Here is a 22,585-nt window from a genome sequence, read left to right on the forward strand (position 1 = left end):
CCCCTCACTGATGACTATTTTTTATGAAAATTGCTCAGTACCCTCATTTAAAGGTTTAAATCTTGTGTTGATTTTTCTTGGTGATTCTACCTATGTTTGTGAATCATCACATTCATAAATTGTGGAATCCCAAAGACTCAGTGGATTAGTATAATAACAGGAAGTTTTGTATACATTAAGGAATACTTCCATCTTATTCCATTGTGTTTCTACTGCTTCTCAAGAAAATAACTCTTATTTCTATGTTTATGTCCAGTCCAATATATTTCCTTGCAGTGTACTCTCAGCCACTCCAGCAAGTGGAACTACAATACTGTGAACTGTACAAGGTGAATGGGATCACTGAATGGGGGAGAAATGGTGTACCATCTCTGAGCCAGATCACATCCAACAATAGAACGCTTAAAATCAGCTCCTTAGGTAACATTAGCATCTGTACGTACAAGGAAGGATGTGGAAGTCAAAGGAAGAGGATCCACTTTTGTATTTAGCACGAGTATGACATAATTGTGAAATCTTTTTTGTTTTATGCTTTGCTTTTTCCAAGTGAATAATACTTGTTTTAGCACTGTACTTTCAGTCTGAAAACATAACACCATATAAAATATATATACATTTTTGGAAATTCCTGTCTTCCTCCCTGTTCTGCTGTATTGATGGCAGTTTTAACATCTGGCTTAATAGCCCATATCAGATTTGGCCGTGGGTGGTCCTGGGGGTTGGACTAGATAATCTCCTAAGGTTTCTCCAACCTAAGCAGTTGTGTGACCCATGGACATAAGATATTTGCCTCAGTGACAAGTGAAGACCCATAAATTATTTTTCCCACCTCTGAAGTGTCCTGTGGATTATTCAGTGTGCCTTTGTTTCCTCCCCAACAATTGACTTTATTGCAGGCACATTAAAGCAGATGATTGAGCTGTCAAACCACTGCTTTAATGTGGAATCACTATATCAGGAGGATTTTCTGTGCATTATTTGTACAATTATGAGTCAATAAATGGATAAATCAATCCATTTTTTAAACCACAAGGATAATTCTTTTAAACTTCTCCATTAACTAGTTCCCTGTCTGCTTACATTTTTTTTTTTCCATTAACTTGAAAATTCCACTGTGAAAATCAGATAAATTTAATATTAACATTTACTTTAGGTCTGTGTGCTACTTTTAATTTATATTTTCTTTAAGCAGACACTATTCTTGAGTGAAACAGTAACTTCTCAAGCCAAACAGAATTGCACAGGTTATTCTGTATCTCAGCCATGAATTCAACTTACCCAAAATTTGAGTTCTTAGAGGAAAATAGGTAACATTAAAATAATAATAATAATAATAATAAAAAGATAATTCACTGTGTGACAATCTTCTATAAACAAAATATTTTGATTTCCTGTGATCTTGTTCATGGGAACAAGCTAGGTCTAAGAATTGTGTAGTGGCCACTAGAATTAGTTTATGATTTTTTCTTTCTTCTCACAACTCAAACTGAAATCTTTAAGATGGGATCTTGAAAAGCAATGCATGTGTCTTAGTACAAGAATGTCCAGCTTCTATAATCTTGAAGAATCTATAGTTTTAGGAAATAAAGAAGACATTATCTAACAATCAAAACTCTTAGCCGAAATAGTGATAAATGCTCCAAATTAGGGCATTCAGAGTCACTGGTCATTTCAGAAAATCCTGAGAATGAAGTATTGTTTTGTAACAACATTTTTCCCATGACCTACTAAGGAGATTGTGCAGCTACTACCTCCTTATCTATATTATTTTTAGTAATGTCAATGCTCACAGGAGATAATGTATTGGGTTCATTATATGTGAAATTTTTATTGGGAATTTATTATTTTCTTTCATAAGGGAGAGAGTACCATTGTGCCTAATTAATGATTATTAATGCATAAATGTTCCAAAAAATAAATATGTGAGAAAAAGGGCTTGTGGTTTATTTCATGACTCTTAGCGAAGTCCACAGAATCAGAAAATGTGAGGATATCACAATTTTAACTCCTTTATAGACTTTGTAGCCTGCATTTCTTTAACTTTGAGAAAAACTTAAACTTCTCAGTTATATGTTGCCTGTGGTCTTTTACATTATGTTAATCAATCAGGATACATGAACACTTCTGGTTAGCTTCATGAAGTTCGTTTGTTTTGCAGTGTGAAGTGCAGTACAATTAAGTTGCACTTTCTAATTAAAATGAAGCAAAATTTTATTTGAAAATTTTTAATTAAAAAATCTGTCAGACTATTCTGTGTCCACGGCTCATTCGTGCAAAGAAAACAGCTAATATTTTAGAGCCATACCTAATAAGGAAAAAATAATAATTTCTAAATCTGGAATAAGGCAAACTCAAATGCAGTCCTTTGGGGCTTTGTTCCTGTTTCCTGTGTAGAAGCTGTAATTTTTTGTAGTATCCTTCCACCTCTTATTGCTTGTGTCTAGACATAAATTGACCATAAAACAATATTAATATTGTATATTGCCCTGGTTAAGTGTTTTTGTTTGGCATCAGGGAAGAACTTTGAACATTTTAATGGTATTTTCTGTAACACAGTAGTCGTGAATAGGTTTATTTTAACGTAGAAATAAATTGGTTACTGAAGGTATTTTTATTATGCATCTCCTTGTAATTTCTGCCAAATAAACAAAATATTCCTCAGATAATTGGCCTATTAGTCTGTCAGTTTCTGGCTAGTTTTTCTATGCTGAATTAAAGGACCAATAAATCCTAAATTCTTTATTAGCTTGCTGACTTTGCAGAGTTTGATGGTAAATAAACTGGCACTGCATTGAAAGCTCCTTATTGAAGGAAGACAATATGGTTTTTTGTATCGACTGCTGTATGATTCAATTTTCACTGAGTATCACCATGACCTTTATAACAGCACTGTGAACTTTAAAATCTAGACTGTGTGTGGTGGTTAGCTTTCCCTTCTATAATGTGGTTTTAAAAATGATGCTCTAGCCTTTCAGACTTGATAAATGTGAAGCAGATAGCCTGATAATGAAAACAAAAGGTCTTAAAAAACGCTGAGAGCAATAATTAAACATTTTGAGAAGTGGTGAATTTGTGGAATTAATTACATATAAATGATTTTTTCATTTTTCTCTGCAAGTTATTTCACTTTTTTAACTGAATATTATTTCTTCTATTTACAAAAAATAGGTATTGAACCTTTAGTAACTTTGAAGTCTGATAACTAAATCAAACATAAGATGTCTATCAGAGTAAATGTTGCTTTAGATTCTTATGTTGAACTGAATTTCTGTGGTATCAGAATGCATGCCTTCTACTTCTTCATATCAAAATGCAGCAATGCTGAGATAGCTTAAACCTGCAAATGTCAAGACTGATATTTTTACAAAAAGATAAATCAGTACTGAATAGACTTGATTTTGGGATCTAGATGTTCAAAGACACAAGTTGTGAAGCTCTTTCCCTTAATCTACTCATTTCTCAGGAATTGCTGTGTTAGTATAGAGTAAGAAATGTATCACCTTTAATGCATGAGTTAGATGGTGGCTCACAATCCTGTGCAGACTGTTTCCTTTTCAACTACACCCTTTAAAATGATGGATATTTTTCTGGAGGTCAAAATCTGAAGAATAAAGCTTAACAGAGCAATAATGCTGTACATTTTCAGTGTTACATGAATCTTATGCACTTTTTTTTTTATGTATGACTCAATGTTTTGGTTTGATTTGAGAATTTGTTTTTGCTTTATTTAAGTTACTGCATAGACAAATGATAAAACTATGTTGGCACAGAAAATCTACAAATGGAGCCAAACTTCATGAGAGAATGCATCCATCTTACATGCTTTATAAAGCCAAACGTGCAAAGTGAATGCAAATATTTCTGGGTGTAATAGGTAGAGAGTGGATAATAGATGTGTAGGCAGATGTTTCTCTCTACTGCAAATTTGCTTTAAATTTCATGTGGTTTATCAAGCTTCGCTTCTTTGAACAGTTGCATTTGTGCTGAGGTTTAGTGATGTACAAAGTTTTATTTACTTTTGTGCTTGTGATATTGTGATAATTCTATGGACTAAAGTGCACAACATTCCTTAAATTTTAATTGAATTCAGAACACATCTTTCTTCCTCAAAAGTAAGTTTTCAGATATTTGCTTCTTTTTGTTCTGCAGGTTTTAAGACCAGCCCTGTCTGCGAAGGTCTGAACAGTTGGACTGTATGATTTATGCCAGGCAATTAAAATCAATTCCTAACCTACACAAAACACTAAAAACTGAATTGCTCAACACACTGGGCTTTTGAGCACTGTGTGGTAGATTTTATTGTACCGTAAGTGCTTTACTGTACTGTAGAAAGGAGAACATAATTGCTGTGTACAACTAATATATTCAATTAGGTAAGGATAATATTTAATAGAGCTTTTTGTTGGTTTCAGTTACAGTTTGTGAGTTCAAAAGAGATGCTGAACTTAGGGAATTTCAGGATGTAGAGTGCTCTAAGAATGACATAAACTTCCTCAACATAGCACCAAAGTTGTTCTGCAGAGACAGAGTTAGTACGCATCTTTGCATTGACTGAATTGAGATGGCAGTCCTTAATTCATATTGATTCAGCTTAGTAATTGGCATAACTAGAGGTTATTGGAACTTATTGAAAGAGTGCTTACCTTCCTACTGTGTAGCTCCTCAGGAACAATCACATCAGATTGTCTGTATTGTAACAGATCCAGGAAAGCTTCTAATAGTTAAGATGGGATACCAGAATGGCCAAACATGATCACAGATTATTATGGTGACTGCATCGATTCACCTTCAGGCTTTGAGTATTATTTTGTTTTACCCCCGTGCATCTCAGTATAGACAGGTTTCACTACCTCACTACTCTTCACACACATTCATGTAGTCTTATAGTAGTAGGACTCGATAGATGCCCTAAATGTACTCTGGGTGTCACCACCCATATGAAGATGACCAATTCCCCTAAGTGAGCACCTGCCAAATTTTTGCCACGTGAAATGTATAGATATAATAACACCTGAAGGCAACTTTTTTAAATTTTTGGTTCTAAAAGTCTACCTTTTGGGGGTTTTGTTGCTTTCCTGAGGATATCAAAAATGAAAAAAGGGGAGTAAAAGCCTCAAAGCTGTTTCTGTATCCATATTTTTTTTATGTAATAGGAAACTATGACAGCTAAATCCCCAGTGCAGCTGACTCGTTTTTAAAGCCTGTTTTCAGATGGGGATTCAGCACAAACATATTGTTGTGTTCATTCCTAATATTCCCCACACTAAGAACTTGTGCACACCACAGAAATCCATGTGTATGCCACAACAGCAAGGCGTTGGGCCACGTTATCTCCTTGCCTGCTGACAGCTCAGATGGGTTGCCCTGGCACTGACCAGAGCTCTGTTCTAAAAATGGCTGTGGATAGCAGCAGGCCTCCGACATCCTTATTAACCAGGGAGGGCTGGGGCTTAGGCTAGCTGGCCCAAAGCTGCTGGGCAGTGCAGTGTCGGCATTCCATTCCTGACCGTGCAGGGAGGGCTCTGCAGTCAAATTATTCAGCAGAGGGAGGAAATCCAGCAATGAGCATAAGCTCTTCTCTGCCTCTTACAAGGCTCTTCTTATTGAGCCGGTTGGTTTCCAAGATATTTTACTTATCACCATTCTCCTCCTCCTCCACCAAGAGGCTGGGCCTAAAGCCAAAAAATTCAGGGAGTTCTCTATAGTCTGCTCCAATGGGCACAACAATAACCATGTTAATCGTGTTCAGCAGCCACAGTGCTGGCTGTCTGTGGTGATGGCAGGTGCCTGGGCCTCAGAGGAAATGGACAAGTCTGAAGAGGAGGGCAGCTATCAACCTTGAAGAGATTCCTTGTGTGCAGCTCCTCGTGTTCAGGCCTGTCTCTGAATGAGGATTGCTGCTGTCACCCTTGTGACATTAGAAGCGATGCTCAGGGGTTTTTCCAGTTTCATTGGTAGTTCGTCCCTTCTTGTTATCACAGCCAGGCTGTTATCTCCTCTCCCACTACTGTCAGCCCATAGTTTCTGGATCACAGCTTCTGGGAAGGGAAGCCAGTGCTTAGCCCACTGCTTAGCCCAGTCTGTCACCCCACTAAGCAGCCCTTTCTGTGGAAGGGCTGAGTAGGAAGCTGCCTCGTGGGAGCACAGCAAAGCTGGGAGCAGCACAATGAGGACTTCTACTGCAGGTCAGGGGAATCAAGTGCACCTCCTTGTTTTGTTAAAATGGTCAATACATGAACCACATGTAATAAGTTCATTTTTAGTTACTGATCAGGAGACCAAAGCAGTCTCACAAGTAATTACAAAAAAAGCACTCGCAGCCCTCTTTCTCTCATTCTGTTATGCCTATCTGAAGTTTTAGGGAGCAATGTGCAGGAAAAAAAGCACACCATGGCCATGGGGGGGGGGGAGGGGGGGGTTAGGCTGGTGCTTTCAGCTACATCACCTCCTGCTTTTAGCCAAAAACAGTGTTTTACTGGATACAGGCAGAAGTGCTGACAGAAGATAGGAGCGGAATCAGTCTCAACTTTGCAAGTTGAGTTTCTGGAGGGGAGAAGGGCCCTTGGCTCCATACCCAGATGGCCTCTCCTGGAGTAGGAGAGAGGCACCAGGAAATTGTCTTTGAGTCTGAATACAGTTGTTAGATAGTTAGCCTACCTACTGCTGGCAGCACTAAGCTCTCATTTTATTAGGTGAATTTAAAAAGGTATGGAGAGGTTATTGCTTTCTCAGATGATCTGCATGTATACATACAAGAAAAGTATATATTTCAACAGAATATGTTGGGACATATTTTTCCCCAAAGGAATAAAGCTGCCCTTTCACACTACTGAAAAGCATTAAAAATTTTTCATTCTCCAATACTTTTCTTGCATACAAAATACTACTTTTTTCTCAGTGGCCAAGATGCTTGAATGAGCTGAATTGTAAACCACTGGATATCTTCATTTGATAATGACTTCTCTCCACTGTTTGCTTTGTTTATATGGCATTACAGATGGAAACTATACACAAAAACTATATGGTTCACTCATGAGAGAGAAGCAGGAAATATATATATTGATATAATGTAGATATAACCTGATGATTTAACAAAGAATAGAGTGACTTTACAAGATTCAAAGTGACTGGATACATATAATTATTTACAGTGGAGAGGGTAGGGCTAAGCACACTCATCTGGAAGACCCTCCCAATGAGACAGGGGTTCAGAGCAGACCTCTTTGCTTTCTAAACTCCTTGAAGCACAGAGATAAGGAGATTAGGTGCAGCTGAATCCAATCCTAGTTTCACACTTGGTCAATAGTTTAGGCCTGAGGAATTATATGTGCACAATCAATCTAAGATTTAATCTTAGCAAAGCAAGCAGAACTTAAACTATTAAGTCACTTACCAAGGATTAGTATAGGCAAGGCATCTTAATGTCAAGGTGTAAGGTATCTCTGCTCACATGTAACCTTGACAGGCAACCCTACTTGGGGGAGAAGCTAGAGAAGCTATTGGGTAGCCAGCTGCACTGCAAGAGATCTCATGTAGCGCATGATTTTTTTGTGTTCCCAGGTCTCTGTAGATGACAGTGAAACAGGGAGGAATGAGTCTCAGGCAGCATACCAGCTCAAAGGAGAAGAGGTGGTTTCAGGGATAGATATGCACAGAGGGAGTAGACTAGAAAGTGGATGAAATAAATGAAAATATGCAAGTATATACATCTAGAAGAGATCTGCTATTTGACCTTCCCTATCTGAGTCCCACTATGCTTAAAAATAAGGAATTTACTTCCTGTTTAGTGCAAAAGCTGTCGTACTCATTTATGCTGTTTGACTCCACCCCCTGTGTTTAGAATGCCACAAGACAAGTATTGCGTGCTGTTTTCCTTCAGTCACAGCCACACACATTTCAGCACCAATTCAACTCAGTTCAAAAAGCTAAATAATGCTAGTCTGGAAGCTAATATACCAAATTATGTTTAACCTCTGTACTCAGAATTTGGTCTGTAGAATATCAACCATTTAAACTTGCTGACATTTTAAGTCCAGTTGGAAAGTAAGAAATAGATTTTCTACTTCTGTGAAAGTCATCTGACAAGTAACCCTTTTTGTTCTTTGATGTGAAAGCTACAATATTTTGCACAGCAGGAAGGTAAGGCTGAATGTCTGCCCTTCTGGACCATTTCTCATGTCTGTAGGAATATCAGTTCTGCTACAGAAAGGAAAAAAAGAGACATTCTCGTAAAATGTGTCTTGCAAGAATTGTTTCTGGGTTTCTGTAGGGAACAGGTTGTGTTCTTTTCTATTGGTACGTGCAGACACAAACTGAAAAATGCTAAGTTTAATGGAAGAGGGTTAAAAATAAATTTGAAGTACAAAAAAAGTATCTAATAAATGGGGTGAGTGTGGAGAAATTCTGACAGTCTATATAATTAAAAAGGCTTATTTACTGTCTTCTCCATGACCAGAAGCATAGAAAGCCCAAAGGGAAGAGAAGTGGAATGAAAAACAATATACTGTTATTAACCTGGCTGGTACAGACAAAGGAAGTGTCTGTGAGAGAGAGCAGAGGGAAGGTGGGAGAATGCTGCCTGCTGTATCTGCGTTTCCTAGTAAAATCCTAGCCAAATATTATACTTATGTTCTCCCTGACTCCACTTTCTGAGGAGATGTTGTCAACACCTTTCATGACCCAACGTGCATGAGTAGCACTATCTCGGCCCCAGTAGATTGCTGGTCACAATATCCATTTAGTGAATTTTTAATCTCCTGAGGAAAGAGCGGAACCTGAGTCTTCCATTCCTTTCTTTCATCTATTTGAGCAATAACCTGTTCCCTGAAGTCATTGTTGACATGGGATTTCCTTGTGGTGACCACAAACTGCTTTAACGAATTGCACACACTTTGCCACAACAGGTGATTCTGACAATTTTCTGCGGCCATTGGAAAGTGCTTTACTAATGAGGAGTGCAAACAGGTCAAATAATGTCTTCTTGATGCTTTCACAACCCAGAAGATTCCCAAATGAGGAAGGAGCTCCTTATTCTCAGAAATATATTAGTCTAGCCCACTGGTTTCAGGTCAGGATTAACCTGATACAAGTTTCTTCTGGCAAATTTAGATCTAAATCTGAATTACGTTGTTGTATGATTCCTTTACATCTTCTACATGAGCAGCAGCTTCATCTAGAAGACAAGAGGTAGAGGTGGAACTAAAGGCATGTGGTGACAGGAATCTTTGAAGCAGTGCCAGTGTGCTCAGAATCAATATATATATGTATATAATTTGATTGTGAAAGTTGTGTGACTTGAACACTATCCATCTGCATGGCCCTAAAGTGATCAGCATGTGGGATAGCCATAGGAAGATCTAAAAAAAAAGCCTCAGAGCTAGCGTGGTTTCACAGAGACTGTCTATTTAAACAAGCCTGTGCACAGCATGGACCTGCTTTAATTCTTGGTCTTTTTGAGCGGTCTTTTTTGGAGGGGTTGAAAATTAGAGCATGGAAAGGGATGGAGTCCTTTTCCTTTTATGTTCACATTTCAATCTTTTTAAAACAGACACCAAAGTCTGATGCCAGTTTCAGTATCCATTTAGATAGAGTGGCTTAAAGTCACTTCAGCTATAAAATCTGTGCAGTTTGGAAAGGCATAGGGCAGTCCTGCTTAGAGTCAAAAAAAGAGAGCAAAGAGTAGCTACAATAAATAATAACCCTGTGAAAAAAAATACCCAGCAAAACCAGAAAGATTGAGAGCCTGCCATCATAAACATTATTTAACAGGAAATGACAGTTACTTAAAAATATTGGGAATAATTCTCTAAGGTAGGGAGAAAAACAACAAACCCTTTTCAATTTTAGAATTGCCAGTGATGTCAAGACAAAACCATTCTTCTGTTGTGATCTTGACTAGATGCTCTGAGTAAGAGTGCTGCAAGTGTATAAATGTAGCTTTTACTGCTTTGCAGCCCTGCTACAAGCACAGCTGTACAGTATGACTGCTGATCAAGCCACCAGCTCTGTGCCTTGTTCCAGCAGCTCAGTGCGGACGGGGACCTTGAACTTTTTGTATGGGATTTGGACCCTGGCTTGAAGATACTTCTCCTTCTGATATGCTACACTCGCACCTTGATGGCTGGCATGATGATTGGGTGGGTGTTAGCTGCAGATCTGCATCTGAGTGCATGAGGGAGGAGAAGGGATGCTCAGAGATATCTGCCCAAAGTCAACACTGTCCTCTCCCTTCCAGCAATACACATCGTAGCAGAAGTAATGGATTGTCAGATATGCAGTACCTCCAAGGTGATGTGTGGTTCATACAGGCATCCTGAATGGCTGCAACTTGAGCAGTGTGTTCATGAAGGAACCGCTGGCTTCTAAAAACGAGGCTTAAGCCTTGAATAGGCTTCTGCTAACTTTCTTACTCGAATAGCAGTATGCCCTGGGACATGCAAACTGCACGAATTTAGAAATATGTGTTTCACTAAATACACCAGCTTGTGTGCAGGAGAAGTACAAACCAAACACGAATCACGGGGAATTTGCATCCTGTTTTTAGAGTGCTTTGAAAGTGCAAGTTTAAATAAGAGAACTGAATTAAGTCCAAAATGTTTCCTCCACAATTGTGGTTTAATAACCTTACCAACCATGGTTTTTACACTGACAGTAGATGTTTTTTATTGAAATAAGCTTTTGAATTATTTCACAGCTCTTTGTGCTATTACAAGTTCTACAATGAGCAATTTGATTAATGTTATCATAAAAGTTTTTCTTAAACAGAAAAGCAAAGTAAAAACAGGAAAGAAGAAGGGAAAACATTTCTCTAAGTAAAAACTGAAGTTCATTCTTATCTAGCATGTTTTCATTTGCAAATAGGCATGCTCCACATGTTTACTGAAAAATCTGATCCCAAAGGGTTCTTCTCCTCCGTAGGTTTTGTTTCTATGCTCTGCACATAAAGAGAATCCACTTTGAAAAGGCTATGGGAGAGAGAGTGAGAAGAGGACAGCCTGGAACGTGACCATGCAAAGCTGTTTGTAAGTATTTTGCAAATACATAGAAGGGGTTGGAAAAAGGGCCATGACTTCCTTCTCAGACATTCTTGCAAGTGTATAAGAGATGTGAGGAGTTAAGAACACCCTCATCTTAGGGCGAAGTACAAATCTTCTAGCCTCATCCCAGAAATGATGAAATAGATCTGTTTCTATCTGCTGTGAAATTTGAAGGGACTCATTCTCATTCTGTACTCAGCGTGGGTGAGTCATGTTCCTCACCATAGTGCTGGAGACAGAAACTCAACATCGAAGACAAATCCCACATCCAGCCCATTCATCTTGGTTCCTTGTGCTTCAGAGTCCCATGGGCTAGTGGCATTGTTTAGACTGGGTTACTCTTTTGTATCATTTTAGCTGCAAAAGCCAGCGCTTTTAATTAAGAAGATAAGGTACAAGGTTTAGCCTTATACTCAGTTATGTTCCTCCTTATGGAAATAAAAATATATTACACAATGACAGGTGAAAAATTTGATATTTGATTCAATCCTCTGTGTTTTCTGTTTTGTCTCTCTGGTTCTTACATTAGAGCAAAAAGAACTTTCTTATTTTAATTGCTTTTGCCTGTCCCTTGAAGAAAAGGGACAGAATACTATAAAAAGAGGAGGACGAGAGATAATGGCTGTAAGTAGAATCAGAGAAGATTCAAGTTGGGTGTTTGATAAAATTTTTTTCTCAGAAAGAGTGGTGAGACGCTGGAACAGGCTGCCCAGGGAGGTGGTGGAGTCACCGTCTCTGGAGGTGTTCAAACAAAATGCAGATGCAGTACTTAGGGACATGGGTTAATGGGAATGGTGGTGGTGGGCTGACAGTTGGACTAAATGGTTCTAGAGGTTTTTTCCAGTCTTAACGATTCTATGATTATATGAACAGATCTTTAGTTAAAATGTCACTATGTTCTTCATAATCATTTGGGATTTTTCTGAACAAGTAGAGGAAGTGAATGTAAATTACATTATGAGATTCCTTAGTGGGACTGACCATTTGCAGTCTTAGGAAATTCCAGTATCAGGTCACTGCTAATGCTGGAAAACCTTGTGGTAATAGATGCTACTCTGAATTGGAGCTGGAGATCCTGGCAGCCTGCTGTAATAACCACCCATATCTGATTACTGCCCACAGGGTCCTGTGATAGGTAACCCAAGAAGGGTGCTCAATGTCAGGTTGTGCTTTAAGGGCTTAGTGGAGGGTGAGATGAACACTGCCAGAGAAGAATCCAGCACTCACAAAAGAGGAGCCCAGCTGCCATCTGGTTATATGCTCTGGATTGCCCTCTGGAGGTGTCTGCTGCCTGCTGTTAACTTTATAGAGTGGGCTCCCAAGATGACTGGTGAAAATATCCATAGGGCATTCCTACTTAGATTAATTGCAGATCTAATCCATATCGGTGCCCCATTTCAATTACCAAACAAGCCAACATGTGGGCAGATGTTTGCACAGCGGCATGAAAGCCTCAGAAGGTGCAGTGGTGCAAATGCTTTGGCCTTAGTGTCAATGCAGAGTGCATGGTTTGGAGCTGAAAACTCCCATATAAAGTCCTCAGGAGCAGGACAGATGCAATGACTTGTGATTGGGTTGCAGCAGTTCATGCTGCTTGTGGGTACTCAGTGGACCTGCCATATGTGCCAGCACACTTCTCCTTGGAAGAAAGAAAAACCAAGAGCAATTAGTTTCTAACTCCCACAAAGGCAGAGCTCTGCACAACAACATTTGAATCCAGTGCCACAGATCCCTTTGAGCTCCTCTGACCTGACCACAGTGTGAATGGTAATGGACTGCACTCACAGACTGAGTGTACTTGCTATATTAAAATACACTTTTCTATTTTTACTGGGCAGACCCAACAGTGCGCTGTTACTATTATTTTCTTTCAGATTTTTTTTTTTTTTAAACGTTGAGAGTAGAAACAAAATTGGAAAAGAAAAATACAAAGTTAATGTAACAAAATAATAAAAGCTACCAGGGTGGGTACAAATCCTCATTAGTTAGCATAAAATATCTATTCCAAGAATGGAATCCAAAGCTTTTTGTTTAGGCTCTGCCTATAACGCAAACGGAAAGTTTGACTTCTCTGGATAAAATGATCCAAAAGACTCAGAAGCAGTGAAAGGAACCTCCACTGGCTACAAAACACTAAAAATAGTGCTGCATCTAAATTTTGCCTTTTTTTTTTTTTTTTTTTATAAACCAGTTTGGGGATGCCTGTGTGGGATACAAAATGTTTTCCCTGGTCACATGCTTGCACTGCCTGGGCATCTGAATCTTAGTATGAATCTGAGGCCATGGGATTATCTATTTTAGATTCTTTGCATTCTTATTGTTCAGTCTGCAGTGCAATGCTGAATCAAACTGGTTTCTGAATGAAGGCTTAGAACTGAGCTTGTTTTTAAAATAAAAAATCTGAATAAGGATTCCTTCAAAAAGTTTTGATCCCATGGTATTGCTATACTGCTGGTACATCCCCTTTTCCTTGGCTGTTTGTAACAGGAAGGCAGTGCTGTTCTCTTCCAGGCGACGCTCCTGGATGTCCTTTTGCCTAAGCCATAGCACAGGCTGAGGGAGAGGAAGGGCTGAAAACTGATGAGATGGTGATAGGGTATTTGCACCCAGACTCGGGAGCTCCAAGCTCCAAGCCCAGAGAGTTTGGATGCAGATATATTTGTCTTTACTGAGGTTATGCCATTTGATCAGCTAAAAAAATCCTCTGCACTCCAGTCATGCATTACATAAGTTTTATATTTCTTTTCCAGTTGCATTCTTTGCTTATGAATGAATGCAATGTTTTTCTAAGACAAGCTTACCCTCTTGTGCACGAAGAAGATGTATGACAGTGGCATTAAAGATTATCTCACATTAGCCAGTGGACTTACCATTTGCCAGCTTTTACTCCTTGACTTGGAACCTGTAGTCCACCCAGGTCCCCAAGGCTGGAACAGTGACCAGCAGTCCTGCCGCTGGTGCTTACAGACTTTGTGAGAGCTGCTGAATTTTCATCCCTGCACCAATGTCTTTCTGACCTCAGGAATAAACCCTGTAAGTGAATTAGTGACTTTTTCCTCTTGTAGCTGTTGGGCCTCACGTATGACTTTCACCTTTCACCTCAAAGTGGACTAAATTTCTGACATTATTATCTAAATATATCACTGGTCATTGGAATGGAAAATTATTGTTACTTGTTTTTATGTTGTTGGTTGCTCTGGGGACAGATACCCCTATCCAAATATTTTAGTTTAAAGAATTATTTTTAACTACACACTGTTGCGCAGAGCAACACTACCAGGTACTTCTCTCTTTTGCCTGAAGCTACTCATCAGATAACTTATTCTCCTGTTTCTCGCCATCCCCTTCCCTTCTCATCCTCTTTCTGCCTCCTATGTCCCAGCCCAGCTTTACATTTGGTTCCTGAGGGCTGCCCTGCAAGAGTGGCAGCGCTGAGCTCTGCTCTGTGTGACAGCGACAGGGCCTGAGGGAACGGCATGGAGCTGTGTCAGGGGAGGGCAGCTGGGGGTTAGGGACAGGTGCTGCACCACAGGGCGGTGGGCATGGAATGGGCTGCACAGGGCAGTGGGCATGGCCCTGAGTGCTGGAGTGCAAGCAGTGTCTGGACAGCACTTTCAGCCATAGTCTGATTTTGGGTGGTCCTATGTGGAGCCGAGAGCCATCCTTATGGGTCCCTTCCAATGTGGGAAATTCTATGATTCTATGCTTCTACAGTCCTTTCTGAGAAAGAGTGTTGTCATAGCAGGTTCTGCAGAAAGACAAGGGGTGACAAGGTAGAAGGGATGCAGGGACACAAAAAACAGACCATCAGGCTGGAGGCATTTCAGCATCTCAAGGAAATGCCTCCTTGGCATTCAAGGAAATCAGCCCTGAGTGAGCAAGGAAGGAGCTTTGGGGACACGGCTGCCCACTGCCCAGCTGTCAGGGATGATGCATTTCAGTCACAGTCTGCCCAAGCTGGATTTGAACTAAGGACCTGAAGGAGTTAGTGGTTTCCTTGATGGCGTAGGCTCAGCTGGAGGAAGGACTTTTGGCTGAAATGCAGGTGTGTGCAGCGATGTCTGCTCTTTCGCTTGGGTCATAAATCTATTATTTTGCTGCTCTACTGCCCCATGGAGAATTCTGATTTTGGTTCAGTGTGCTTTGTGATCTTCTCAGCCTCATTTCTTGTTGCTCTGAGCTGATGCAGCCAGCAAAAGTGTAAAAAAGTGTGATGGTGCTCCTGTGATGTGAGGGACTGGCTCTCCCTGGCTATCACCCCAAATGTAACTCACATCACCATTACAGCAGAGCAGAGTTTTACCGAAGGAGTCCAGAGTAATGCTTGGTGTTTTTGTTCCAGCTTGCTCAGATCTGCTGCATAGCTGTGTGTTTATAGCAATCTGCGTAGGACTGTCTTGGAACCGCTTCAGCGCATCCCACAGTTATCACTTTACAATTAGCTACAGCCAAGCCAATAACCTCACTTACAGAATATAACCAAGAGCAATGGTATTTTACATTATGGTTCCAGTCTTCTTTTAAAGTTTTCTTAAAGTACACATGAAATGAAGATGTATGTAACAATTACCCTGAAGGTTAACTTCCATTCAAGGACAACTGGATGTTTATTGCTTGCTATTTCCTCAAATCGAAAATGAATCTCAACAAGTTATGCATTCATACCAGACAGTTTTAATTATGTGCCACGCCTGGTTGTTATTTGAGAGTACCTCTCATGTTTGAACTCCTCACACACGGAAAAATTCATAGTTTGCTGTTTAAGAAATGGTTCTTTCAGAATTTGCACAATCTTTCTCAGAATTATTTCAATTTCAAATGTAATTGCATGCAGGCAGGTAAGCATGCACAATGAGTTAGAATTCTTTTTCCTAGTTTATTTTTTTCAGTGTTGTTTGTTGATCTGCTGCACCAACCATGAGACGATGCCATTTTCCTAATGACTCCTTATGAGTACTGCTCTTAATGGTTCCTTTCTGATACATTTGGAAGCATTCAGTCATTGGAAGCAGCTTTCATTTCTTGCTGTGGGCTAACGGTGCCTCAAGGAACCGTTTGGGTTCTGCCAGGTTTGATGTCCCACAGAATGTGACCAAACCAGGACTGCCTCAGCTGGCGACAGAGCTCTCTGTGGTGTTTTACATTGCTCTGAGGTAACGCTAATAATGTTTGTCTGCTTCCTGACTGATCAGACTGCGTGACCCTCCAGAACAAGGCTGGCAGTCACTGTTTGCATTTGAAATACAAAGGTTTCTATCAATAGATTTTTGCTGTGCCAGACAAAAATCTAGACAGACGTGGTGACATGAACAGTGAAAAGGCCAGCAGGGAAAAAAGCCCAGACCTTTAGTAATGCATCTGATTTTAGAAAGCTTTCTGCAGACCCTGTGGCCAGTCAACTGAAATGGGTGGTGAAATTATTGGAGAGTGAGTGGAAGATTAATCCAGCATGGGGAAATTTGGAGGCTTCCAGGGAACTGGGAGCTCTGCTGGGGCAATGAATATTTTTGAGGATAACTACTCAGCATACATGGGAGTGGAATGAATTTCTTTATTGTAAGGCAAGACAAGCTCATAATTTAAGAACGTGAACTAGCTGAGAACTACTGCTGGTGCAGGGGAGTTAAACTGATTCTGAACCAAGAACACTGTTGAACTGTGTGATTTTTTAAAAACTTTTACTGAACCAGAACTAAACTTGAATGCTGTCTTGAAGTTGAGCTGAGTTCATGCTGGAAGTGAACAATGTCAGTTTTAGTCATAGAATAATACAATCATAGAATGGTTTGGGTTGGAAGGGACGTTTAAGATCATCTAGTTCCAACCCCCTGAAATAGGCAGGGATACCTCCTCCAGTCAGAGCTGGATGTGGGCTAAGCTGAGAAGCTGCCCTGGATGGCTCCTGGTGGGCTGAGCATCAGAAGGGCTTTTAGAAGAGGTAGGAGGAGCACCGTGTTTTCCTGTAGCCTTACAGAGCAAGGATCAATAGGCAAAACACACCAGTTAATCACCTTAAATATTAAAGCCATCTCCTTCCCCACAGGTCCCCAAAGTAGGAGCCTCGTATTGAAAAAAATAACAAATATAAAATGCCCTTGTACAGCCATGACTGCCCTGAAAAGGTTTTGGTGACTTCTCTTGCCTCTTCCTGTACAGGTGAGCTTTATTTCTCCAGTTAGCTTAGTACTCATTTATGGAGCTTCCTGTGGTAACTGCATGAGCCTATGTATGTACATGTATATACAAACACTTGTTATTTTATCCCAACACTGTGGATGTTATAATGACACCATGAGTTCATGATTCCAGCAGCCAAAGAAATGAGATAGCTGAGGTGATTAGAAGATATTTGTGAACAGCACTGATTGAGACAGCTGGGCAGATCAACACAGCAGGTTTCAACCAGCAATTCTGATTGGTTACGTTCTGCTTAACAGAACTGGGAACACAATATATGCTGAGGCTTCTTTTTTCCTTGCCATGTCTTTTGGCATCTGAATTATATTAACTGCAACTAATTTTCCTAAATTCCCCCAGGTTATTGCTACAGAAGAGGCAATGAGGTGAGGTGTAGCTAATCTCTCCATAGTGGAAGTCTGTTCTTTTACAGATGTAAGTTGCCCTGTCTCATGAGCAAGGTCCCTTCCTCCTGCCCTTGCTGAAATGCTCTCACCCCAGTAGGTGCTGGAAAGGACCTAGTGGTGGGGAGGTCACTGTGAGCACATGTGCTGGGGCCCAGATGACTCACAGGGCCTGGCAGTGTCCTCTGGTTTGTGGAGAGAAAGGAAATGATGTGGCCCAGTGTGCTTTCACCGATTTCTCAGGGGAGAGGCCCTCCTGTTTTGCATGCAAATTGCTCTTGATGTCACTTGTAGAACTTCCCTCAGTTACCTTCTAGCACTTGAGGAGAGCTTATGGGCAGGAGAGGGACCAACTTTTTACAAGGTCTAATAGTGATAGGATGAGGGGGAATGGTTTCAAACTAAGAGGGGAGATAGATGTTACAAAGAAATTCTCTACTCAGAGGGCAGTGAGGCCCTGGCACAGCTGCCCAGAGAAGCTGTGATGCCCCATTCCTGGAGGCGCTCAAGGCCAGGTTGGATGGGGCCCTGGACAGCTGAGCTGCTGGGGGGCAGCCCTGCTCATGGCACAGAGTGGGGTGGGTGGGCTTTGAGGTCCCTTTGAACCCAAGCCATTCTGTGATTCTATGATTCTAAATAAATTCCACAGTTCTCTATCAATAAGTTGCTTTATGTACATTTCACTCAAGTGACACTTTTCTCATTACTTCAACTTCTATTTTGTGTATTTTAGTCAGAGCCTTGGGCTTTATTGTTCCACTCTGGCTAACAGTGCTCTGATTTTCAGGTTCATGCTCTTGCTGGTCCCGTCCACACCTGAACTCGCGAAGGTGTGTGCACTCATCGCGGAGTGTAGCCTATGTGTAGCCGCTCACCCATCCCGCAGAGCTACGCCTGGAGGACAGGTGACTGCGGCTCCATCCGAACGACGTGCGTGCAGGCGGGTTCCTCCCCAGAGCCGGTGGGAAGGGACGTGGGATTCACACAAAGGCCGATTTAGCCAAAAGGTGGCACTGCGGCTGCACAGATTCGCAGCCGATCGGCGGTCCCGCAGAAGTTGAGCCCTGCGGTCCGTTATCCGAACTCCGCGTTTCGTACCTTGAGATCGGTAAGCCTTGGAAACCGACTGATCACCGCCCGAACACGAGAATAACAGCAACAACCACTTTAGTAACTGTACAGTTACTGAAAGTAATAAATACTTTATCCTTGCTTTAGTGAACCTGAATGACCGAATAGAACAACAACCAAACAAAAGAGTGATCAGTACCTGCAAGCGTGCTGCCAAAGTGCACAAAACATTTAGCTACTTGTCCTACACATACAGACTGCTTCTTCTGACTGTCTGCAAGAAGAGAGATGTTCCTCAGTAAGGTGTTCTTAGGACAGATCCTGAGCTCTTTGAAGGGGTTCTGAGAGTGATGCCACCACTGCTGGAATGCTTCATTAGCGGGGTAAGTGCTGTGTGATGCTGGTGTGGTATCTGCTGCAGACTTGATCCCTAAGCACATTGACAAGAGCAGGGTGCCCCATTGCATCTGTCCTGCTGGGCTCTGCTGTCTGATAGGTGTAAGCCTGAATCCACATCTACCTGCCGAGCTGGGAGTGGACTGACTGTTATTTCTAGCTGACCTTAGCTTCACAGATGCATGTTGAGAGTTCTTTCCTTTCCACCTACACTAATATCAGAGCCAATTAGTCCTGAGCAGGTAATTACTGTTATTCGGAAGAGAAAACTCAGACGTGCACATGGTTCAGCACATACCATCTGCACTCCAGAATCACAAAGACTTTTTTTTTCTTTAATAGAACCTTTTTATTTTTGTAAGTGAATTAGAGCCAAGCAGCCAGGCTTCAGGGGACCACGCAGGGCACCTCAGAGCTGAGGTGAGGCCTCACACCAGGAAGGGGCACTGAGGATTCACATGGTGCTGCATGGGGTCATTATCCATAGCTTTCTCCTCATCTTGTGTAGGGATCATAGAATCATAGAATCATAGAATGGCCTGAGCTGAAAAAGGCCATAATAATCTTCTAGTTTCAATCTCCCTACTACGTGCAGGGTTGCTAACCACTAGACCAGGCTGCCCAGAGCCACATCCAGCCTGGCCTTGAATGCCTCCAGGGATGGGATAAAGGTTTTCCTGCAGCACTGCCGCCACAACAAAGGCATTCTGCCTGCACTCACCTCATGTGAGTGGGAGGAATTGCAGTGTGTTGCCCAAGATTAAGTGGACTTTGATTTGCATTAATAACACCATTATTAGCTTTCTATAACATTGCTATCTCAGCCCCCACTTTACTCAGCACACTTCACCCAGGGACACCAGCAAAACCTCAGAGCAGCCCCTTTTAAACCTGCAGCACTTAAACCGACAGTAGGTTGCAAATAGGGGAAAGCTTTCCAGAGAAGTCAAATATGAAGGGTGTTCCAAAAGTAATGCCTCTTATTTTATGACGTTGGCCTACGTCATCAGAGGCAAATGTTGGTGGTATGGGAGTAGAGGTTGAACCTTTCTACCAGTATTCCGTTTATGGGAACCAAACAGTGGATGTGAGCACAGTGAAAGCTGGGCTTCATTGGCAACTGCTTCATAGCAATGGCATGGTCACAGCAGTTGTGAAATAGTTCCTACTGTAGATGTTGACATGCTGTTGCATGGAGGCTCTTATTCATCACTAGCAAAAATGCATAGCTAATGGCAGTGACTATATTGAAAAACAGAGTTTTGTAGCTGAGAATTTGCTCTATCAAATAGTATTATTGTGCTCTTCGTAGCTGTAGTTGTTTTCATGGAAAGAAATAGGAGGCATTACTTTTGGAGTGACCCCGGTTCATTCCCAGCGATGTCAGATCTGTTTTATTTTGTTGTTCCAGGTGGCAGTTTTCTTGTGCAGCCAGCTGGGCTGATGAAGCCTGGGGCGGGAAGCAGGCAAATCAAAGTTAAAAAAGAGAAAGAAAGAAAAAAAAAAAGACTGAAAAAATGGGGAAAAAAAATGAAAGAAATGTCACGTAAGGAAAAGGAGCACCCCCAGGAGGAGCGCTGCGGACAGACCCCAAGCTCTACGGGGCATCGAGGTGGAGGCTGGTTCCATTGAGCGCAGGAGGAGGAGAAGGAGGAGGAGGAGAAGGAGGAGGAGGAGGGCAGCAGGAGGCGGGCGCGGAGCCCCGAGGGGGCGGGCGTGTGCGTGGCCCGGGCCGGGTGCGGCGCGGCGCTGCCGCGGGATGCGGCGGGAGGCGGGAGGCGGCTGAGGCGGGGACGGGCGATGCTCCGCCGCCGCGGCGGCTCCGCGCACGGCCGGCCCTAGAGGAGCGCACCCAGGGACGGCTCCACGGCCGCCCGGCCGACGTCCTGTCCCGGCGCGATGGCCACCGAGGTGCTGTGCGGGCTCACCTTCAGGCTGCTGCTGCCCGTGTGCCTGGCTGCCGGTACGTCCCTCCGCCTCGACGGGATGCTCCCTTCCACGCGGCTGCTCCCGTACTTCTTTTACTTCTTTTTCCCGACAAACTTTCGACTTCGCGTCTCCCCCGTATTTCTTAGCCGCCCTCGTTATGCCTTATCCCGGCGCTATCATTACCGTCCGTTCTCGCCGCCGGGGCTCCTCCGCTCGGGAAAACCTTCGCAGGCGGCCGTGCCCGGCGTGGGAGCGGTGCGGGGCGTCCCGGCTGTGCGCAGCAGCACGGGAGAGCGCGGAGCACTTCTCTGATTTACGGAGCTTTTCAGGAAAATTTCTTTCTTTTCTTTTTCTTTTTTTTTCCTTTTTCTTTTTCTTTTTCTTTTTTCTGTTTCTTTTTAGTCTTTTTATTTATTTTTTTATTTAATTTAATTTAATTTTGTTTTTGAGAGATAGAGAAATTTCACTTTATTAAACCGCGTTATTTAGCAGGCAGCCATCCAAAGCAGGAATTATTTTTGGACGTAGAACCGCGGTGCCCAGCCGTGGGTGAACGCGCTCGTATTGCTCCGTGCTCTCCGCGTTTTATTCAGCGCGGAACTTGGAAGAAAGAAAGCGGGGCGGCCGCTCGGCGGGACCGCGCTGCGGAGCCCGGTGGGGCCGCGGGGGCAGGCGGGGGCCGAGGGCGGGAAGAGCCGGAGCCGTGCGCGCAGCCCGAGAGCCGCTCTCCAGCTCCGGCTGCGGCTCCCCCTGTGCTGGTGGGCAGCGAGCGGCCCCGGAGCATGCAGCTCTGCCCCTGAGGAGCCCCACGACCCCAAAATCTCCCTCACTCTCAGCTATCAGCACTCGCTGCCCCTTCCGAAGATGGCTCTGTGGCCACCAACGGTGCTAGAGGAGTCATGATTCCACGGGCTGCTGGCAGCAGGTGAGGGCTCCCCGCCTGCTGTGTGACCATCCCCACACCTATAGGTCAATGGCTCGGTGACCGATGTGCTGGGTGATGGATGGGGTAGGCATTAGGGTGCCCTCGAGGCCATGTGATGGTGGTGCCAGGCAGTCCCCCAGCAGAGTTAGGGGACCCTGTGATTGAGACTTGTTAGGACTCGTCCGTGTTTTCCACTGGATTATGGGTGGAAATGCCATGTTGGGAAAGGGAAAGATGCTAGAAAATGAGTTGTGTCTATGTGGGTTTTGTTGGTGTCTCCTGACACCGTGGTATCTAGCACTGGTTTTGCAATTGCGGAGGAGTTGCTCCGCTGGGCGCTCACTCGTGTGTTGGCTCTCACCGCTCTTTCTGTATCACAAGAAGTTCGGCTAAAAAGGTTTTGCATTTCTGAGTCCTGATGCTCAGTCATGCAGAGATACTTTCGCATTGCAGTAATGCCTCCACCGCTGAGAACTGATGTCAGAAATTGCTTATGGTCATCTTCATCTGCAGATAAATTGAAATGTAAACCCTCAAGGTTTACATACTGTTTTGAGTATGACAATAAATTCTTCTGCAGAGCTTTTGGACCCAATGGCCTTGTTCAGCCGGACTTGAGAGAGGAATTAGTGACAGGACACCAGCTT

General features: G+C 42.6%; 1 protein-coding gene and 1 long non-coding RNA gene across 3 annotated transcripts in view; both read left to right on the top strand.

Moving 5' to 3' along the window:
- Positions 1-9,516: 9,516 nt before the first annotated feature.
- LOC146544684 (uncharacterized) lies at positions 9,517-19,065 on the top strand. Its single transcript, XR_014882185.1, has 3 exons — positions 9,517-10,136; positions 10,918-11,021; positions 18,405-19,065. It is a non-coding gene; the product is annotated as an uncharacterized LOC146544684 (long non-coding RNA).
- A 1,678-nt stretch (positions 19,066-20,743) lies between these two features.
- Positions 20,744-22,585, top strand: part of PIEZO2 (piezo type mechanosensitive ion channel component 2) — a 291,317-nt gene continuing 289,475 nt past the window's right edge. The window contains exon 1 of one of the 2 annotated variants that reach the window (XM_085220764.1): positions 20,744-21,047. In XM_085220764.1, coding sequence (XP_085076890.1) covers positions 20,984-21,047 — 64 coding nt within the window. In that variant the 5' untranslated portion in view covers positions 20,744-20,983. The remainder of the gene's footprint in view (positions 21,048-22,585) is intronic. The other variant, XM_085220763.1, reaches the window with a different exon arrangement.

The sequence above is a fragment of the Meleagris gallopavo genome, chromosome 3 (assembly GCF_905368555.1).
Source record: "Meleagris gallopavo chromosome 3, MGAL_WU_HG_1.1, whole genome shotgun sequence".
NCBI lineage: Eukaryota > Metazoa > Chordata > Aves > Galliformes > Phasianidae > Meleagris > Meleagris gallopavo.